The sequence below is a fragment of the Fistularia commersonii genome, chromosome 5 (assembly GCF_037954325.1).
Source record: "Fistularia commersonii isolate RoL2024-O1a breed Wild chromosome 5, RoL_Fcom_v1.0, whole genome shotgun sequence".
Lineage (NCBI taxonomy): Eukaryota > Metazoa > Chordata > Actinopteri > Syngnathiformes > Fistulariidae > Fistularia > Fistularia commersonii.
In genome coordinates, this window is record NC_141288.1 from 11,745,495 (window position 1) to 11,752,282 (window position 6,788).

The 6,788-nt window shown below is 44.3% G+C and overlaps 1 protein-coding gene across 4 annotated transcripts; it reads right to left on the minus strand.

Annotated features, from left to right (window-relative positions):
• Window positions 1-2,975: 2,975 nt before the first annotated feature.
• On the minus strand, window positions 2,976-6,788 carry LOC147234080 (nuclear transcription factor Y subunit beta-like). Of its 4 annotated transcripts, none has more exons than XM_086146819.1 (7): window positions 6,699-6,788; window positions 5,209-5,293; window positions 4,910-5,040; window positions 4,328-4,525; window positions 4,066-4,144; window positions 3,887-3,951; window positions 2,976-3,471 (listed from the first exon to the last, which is right to left on the minus strand). In XM_086146819.1, the coding sequence occupies exons 2-7, from the start codon at window positions 5,291-5,293 to the stop codon at window positions 3,439-3,441; spliced, it is 591 nt and encodes a 196-aa protein (XP_086002945.1). In that variant the 5' UTR covers window positions 6,699-6,788; the 3' UTR covers window positions 2,976-3,438. The 4 variants fall into 4 exon arrangements, with proteins under 4 accessions (XP_086002945.1, XP_086002942.1, XP_086002943.1 ...); XM_086146816.1 differs by having other exon boundaries at window positions 3,887-3,966; XM_086146817.1 differs by lacking the exon at window positions 6,699-6,788 and adding an exon at window positions 6,411-6,616 and having other exon boundaries at window positions 3,887-3,966.

The following is a 6,788-nucleotide window of genomic DNA, read 5'->3' on the forward strand; positions in this document are numbered from 1 at the left end:
ACAAAAACACTGTGGTGTGTTTCATGGCATGTGTTGAAAAAGCAAAGGGCGCAATTTACATTCATTCGACACTTACAGTCATGAGGCAAATTAAAGGGAAGAAACACGCTTAGTTTTGGAAACAATTAAAATAATTAGTTGCGGCTCGGGACAGATCAGAGCTTTTCCGAGGAATGCGGGGCTCTCGGGGGGCTCCAGACAGTCTCGGGTACAGAACGGGGGCTCGGTTTGCATTGGTTCTCAGAACCCCCCTTCCCTGCGGTGGTGAGAGAAGCACATCCTGGCACTGGAGATCACAGAACCACAGCCGAATACAGAAAATGCATTCGCTTAACAAGCACTATGAAAATTACAGGAAATGTTTTCGAAAAAAAAAAAAGTTGAGAACCACAGACAGAAGAAAATAAAAAAAAGTTGTCACTCCAGGATAAAATCTGTGAACAGGGGTTTTGTGATAATCAAAATTAGAGAAGGTGGTCTATCGGATGCTGAGTTCAGAATGACATCATCAAGAACTCAGACTTTGAAATTCGGCAGAAACGTTTTCCCTCATCGGCTGTTAGATGATTCTGCTTGAGTCAGTTTGCTGCCATTTCCTTATTACTTACTCTCCAACCCATTGTTATTTTTCTTATTTCCTCATTATATTTCGTTACTTTCTTTGGTCTCTTTCTTTGGCTGTTAGATGATTCTGCTTGAGCCAGTTTGCAGCCATTTCCTTATTACTTACTCTCCAACCCATTGTTATCTGTCTTATTTCCTCATTATATTTCATTACTTTCTTTGGTCTCAACCTTTGACACACGCATGACAAAATACTTGACTTTAGACAAACAATAGAAAGCGGTTAGCATTCAGCACAGTTTGGACTGCCAATCAAGCCCCTCCAGCCCAAACTGGTCCCATCTCACAGACAGGCCTCCGTAGGCTGTTTCATCCTTTACATTGCAAATATATATTTACGTCACCCCACCCCCTCCCGGAATTCCCCCTGTTAGAAAGCTGTTTGGCTCATATATCAAGTTTAAGGGATATTTCTCAACACCTGCAAGGTGGCACCTTGTACTTTTCACTTTGAAGTAACTTGTGTTTGAGTCCATTTTGTTTTTGTCACATCCTGTTTTACCTTACAATTTCTGGCTCTGTGTTTGTTTTCACTTCCTGCCTTTGTTTTGGTTTCCTTCCCATGTGACTGCTTTCTCCACCACGATGCTGCTCACCTGTGTCGGTTTCTTCGGCTCGTTCTTCGGTTTCTCTTTCCCATCTGCCCTCATGTCATCAAGGACCCTTTTTTGTTGTTTTTCTTAAAAACAGTGTCTCTTGTGATAATTACAATACAAATAAACAGTAGCAAAAGCACATGAACAGAATAAGTCATGTAGAGCTGGTGAGACTGAACAATAGAGAGGTTCATCAAAAGATGACGCAAAGGCATAAAAGCAGCTCGAAGTAAACAGGTTGGAAACAGGTCACGATCCAGGCCTGTTAGACGATCAATGTATTGTGGTGCCCTCTAGTGATCAGAAGGGAACACCAAAGACAATTGGTGGCTTGTTTGTATTGTCTAGGTTTAATGTGGGTATCAAAGGTCACTGAAAGTCAAACCTGACGACAGGCTAAAGGGGACGGTGTGGTGGCCCCAGACATCCATTGGATAGAGGTATTCAATCGGAGTAGGAAATGAGATGGTAATTGACCGGGATAAATTAATTTTTGGAGGCTCAATGCACTGCAGAGGCAGTTATTAGCCCTTTATTCCTGTAACAGGATGCACCCTTCTGTCTAGAGAAAGTTGTACTTTAAGCATGCGCATGATGTACATGGTGCATCCATCAAAAGCACCAAGCAGACGTGGCTGTTAGTTTCTCCCTTTCCTCAAGTCCTAACCTATCAGTTCTTCAGCCTTTTGTGCATCTAGATTAGTTATTTTACTTACATGGGTCAGTGACTACTTCTAGAACAGGTGCAACTACATTTTCTATATTTTTTGGTGATTTGCAGGAGGAGTCATGAGCAATGTGCAGCTGGTGTTAGTTTAGTTGTTAATTAACCCGGGTACCAACCAGCCTGGAGAAAGAACCCAGGTGAACAAACATAATTTCTCACAAGCTTCTTTGTGACCATCTTTTCCTCCACGTTCTCACATTGATTCCCTCTGGTTGTGCTGCCAGGTCATCTGAGTTCACAGTTCTCTGCTACACACCAGTTTGACTGTTCAGTGTGGCTTTAAATACAATGACGAATCAAAAATCAAAATAAACTTCCGCTCAGAGAATGATGGCTGAAAAAGAGGATTACTGCTCCCCCCATGGCTTTCAATTAAAATCAATGGTTAATATGATATAATTTGACTGACTTTTTGCTTCTATTGCTCCTATTGGATGGAACATGAACTTTTCTAGTCATTTTATATTAACACGATTATTGACGTCTCTATATGTAGCTCTGTGATGAACTAGCAACCAATCCGGGGTGAACTCCAGCTTGCAGTCAATGACAGCTCATTGGTTTGGCTCCGGCACCCTGAGTGCAGTGTGGATAAGGCATGAATGGATTGATCGATGAAAACAACACAAGCATTATTATATCATTATTGTGGGCAGGCTGACTCTCGTAACCTGCATCTGATTCCATGAATCGTGGCAGTGTAATGTTCCTGATTTTTAATACACAGACACACCTGCATCAGGTCTGCTTCCACCTAAACTTCAACAGTAGTGTACATTACTGGCTTGATTAGAGATGTGTATGGGGATTCCTTAGGAGGCAGCTCACATATTCCTGTGTCAGCAGCAGGGACATGTGTGTGTCAACCTGACTTCTTCCTGTGGATTATTGTTGATTTTTGGTATGTGTGATACTCATTCTACCAGTTCAGCATTGTTACAAAAACTGCAGGCCTGATTCATGCAAACACAAACACACACACACACAAACAGAGGGAACCACAGCTTCCAATCCAATAATAACATAGATCCAGGGCTTGATTGGGTTTTTATTCAAAGGAATGACATTAGAGAACAAGATAAATTGTGGGAATTTACAAAAGAGCTGCATGAACCAGTGGGACAGTAACTTCCGGCACCAAGCACAGAAGGCCATAAAAATTAAGTTTTCCATTGATCCCCCCCCCCCATCACTCCTTCCCCAAAGAAATTGATGCATAAAAACAAACACATGGACATACACTCACAAAATGAGCACTAAATTATGTAATAATTACTGTAAAGACTAGCCTTTCTCACAAGAGCCGTATATTTCCAGCTGCTTCAACTGACTCCAAACACTTGGTACCAACAACTAGAAACTACACTTTCTACTCGACAGGTAGTGATTCCTCTGTACACCTGGGTTCTCCCCATGACCTTTACCCGTTGGTGGGGTCAGAGGTCATCCGGCGAGCTCGTGCCACTGTTAAGGACTCGCCGTGAGAACTGGTCATGAGAACTGGATCTGCTGTACGTTGGGAATCTGCAAGACAGACAACGTGGAGGATCGTGTTTAAAAAAATTCAATAAAATACTGTGATAATTATATCAGTCTGAGCTCTAGAGTTTTAGACTACAACGGTTGTTTATTTCTGACCCTGGATTACAATTATCAAGATAAAAACTGATTTAATACACACAGACACACCTGCATCAAGTCTGTTTCCACCTTTATTTAAACAGTACTGAACTCTCATCAGACAAAATAAATGTAATTCCAGCTTTCATATGAAGGTGGGGCTCTTGAGCAGCAAAAGTGAAAGAGTATTGCGTTCAGTCTTAAGGGGGAAATAAATTCCACATGAGGCCAGCACAGCGAAAAGGAAAACAGGTATAGTATAGTGTAACGTACGATGACTGGGAAGCTGAAATATGAAGTGTGTGTGTTAAGGGGTTACCTGCTGATACGAGGTGGTGTACACCATGACGTTCTGCTGCTGCCCATCTGCTGTGATGATTCCAGCTGGAAGAGGATTTGCTGTTTCAGAAGAAATTATTTTTCGTCAAATAATACAAACCAGTTTGCTGCCAATGAGAAACTGCTGACTTCAGCTGCTTTGAGCGGGGCTTCACTTACTGAAGCTGTCGTCCGTCAACTCCTCCCCCAGGCTTTCACCCACGGACACCCCTTGCAAACCCTTCTCTCCCTTCATCGCCTGGAAACATAAAAAACAGAAGATGTCAAATTACAAAACAATGGACTCCTCTTCAGGCCAGGTATAGTCCTATGTTGAACCAAGTTTGAATAACATCTATATGCCACTGGAGTGGAAACCTACTTGAAACAAATGAGAGAATGATACTTTGCAACTGTTGGGCTATAAACTGCCATGACTCACCTCTCTGAACTTCTGCAAGTAGAGTTTGAGTGGCTCCACGTACATGTCAAAGCCCAGCGTGGACATGGCAAATAGGATGTCCTCCCCGTTAATGGTCTTCCTCTTCTCCTGGTGACAGCGCTCACTTGCCTCTGACGTGATGAAGCTGATGAACTCGCTCACACACTCCTGCACACACTCCTTTGCATCTTTTGCAATCTGCGGGAATGTGTGCAAGCACACACACATACGTACAGGAAGGGAGATGCTGAAAGACCAAATCCTTACACTTAAATCAGAAACTAATATTCCCTCGTGGAAAAAGCCGAGTTAGGGCTGGCTCAGTTATTTACTGGCTCAGTACATTTCCAGTTCAATCATCTTTTCATTGCAATGCCATTCTGAGTGCCATCGACCTATCTTTCAGATTTGTGAAATATTACCTGAAAGCTGCAAGGAATTGTCTCAACTGTCAAAATTAACTAAAATCACTAAAATACATTTGTGAATAAAGTTTACTTTTGATTTAAGTGATATTGCGTTTTTAAATGTGAAAATGGTGAGGTTAAGGTCGAACCCTACATGACTTGATTGAAAACAAACCTTTCCAGTCTGAGGAACAGCATTCTTCATGATGCGAGCCACATTGGCGATTGGGAGGTAGATGTCCTGCTCCCTGTAATTCTCTTTGGCACCACCTTCTTCATGATCCACCAGTGTTTCATCTCCATCATCTACATAGAACAAACACACAACCCGTTGCACATCCCAACACCACATGGAATAGTGCACCACATTTTTTTTTCCACACCAAGTGGTCCAATTTGACACTTGACTGCAACTCCCATCCCACCGCTAAGGACAACCACTTGCTAGAGAATCCACAGAAAGGCACTCCTCACCATCTTGCGACTGGAGGACGTAGTGGCCGTACTCCCCAGTGATTCCCAGCTGGGAGGCATCAGTAGTTGAGCTGTCTCCGTCCATCTGACACACACACACACACACACACACACACACACACACACACACACACACACACACACACAGTTAGTGACCACAGATCCATTGCTCCATAGAGAAAGACCCAGTCCAGATAGGAGATGGGGTTACATCAGATCAGGATGATTTCAGTTGAGGGTAGCGGGTAGATTGAAGATGCCGACTCCAGTCTCCAGCACAGAGAGGCAGGTTCATTCGTTTGTTCATTCATTCTACATACACCGCTTATCCTGCACTCAGGGTCGTAGGGGGTGCTGGAGCCGATCCCAGCTGTCATTCATTGAGCAGGTTGGGGGGGGGGGGGGGGTCACCCTGTGCCAGTGATCATAAGGCCACATACAGAGAAAAATTTACTCACTCGTTCATGGGTTTTGGCAATCTCCAATTACATGTAGGGACCAACACAGAGGCTACAGGCATGTATTCCCTGGTTAAAACTACCAAGAGTCACTACTTTCTCCGACAGCCTTTACAAAGTGGCGTCCTGCTTAGTGAGAGTTCATCCGTGTCAGTATCCGTACAGGTATGTGACCACTACTCTCAGCTAAACATGAGGATGATAAACTTGTCGGCTCATGTAAGTTTGGTGAATTTAACACATGTGACGTTGTTTTGACGTGATCCCCCGGTCAGAAATAGCGGGTCCGGTAACACGATGCATCCAGGTCATCCCCCCACCCCCCATTCCTAGCTACCGTTTACGTCAGCCCACGTTGCGACGTTAACCCTCGTAAACAGAAAGCGGGTATCGGGAAAACAAACAAAAAAAAAAAAAAAACGACGTAGCCTGAGAAAAATAAGGCTCAAACTACAACTTTATTGAGAGCTGTGTTAGCGAAGAGTGCTACATAGAGGAGCGCCAGTGTAACAGCTGCGAGCCAGCGGTGGAGACCAGGCACGGTTTAATTCAAACAATGGTAGCCCGCCTAGCTAACCTGCGCTAGCTGGAAGATGTCACCCGTGGGAGTGTGAGATACTCCACGTTAGCTTGCCGCTCTTCTACCCACAGACTGAAGCAGTTAGTCGGTTTTGCTTGGCTCTTTTAGCGTTATCTGATTTAATAAGAGCGGAATGAGAAAGACGCCGCCCGGCTCGTTGTTACCTTGGCACGTTAACCCGCAAAGGCACATAGTGTCCCGTGGATAAAGTCCGGTGAAACTCGCGCCTGCAGACGCGGCGCCGGCCTGTTCTTTGTGGTGCACAACGAAGGGAGACGTGGCCGCGGCCGAAATGTTCACCAGTCATTTTTTAAAGTTTCGCCCGCCGGATACTTCCTGATGAGCAGCCCTCATTCACCCAGACAACAAATAAAAATCAGACAGCGACGGACATTTCCATTCGAGCTAACGAGAAATCGGTTAGCAATCATTGGCCGGAGTCAGACACAGACCTGCAATGAAGCCCTGGTTGGTTACCTTCCTCAGACGGCTGTTTGGTTGGACAGAAAATGGCTGCGAAACGACCAGTCCCAGCGCGCAGC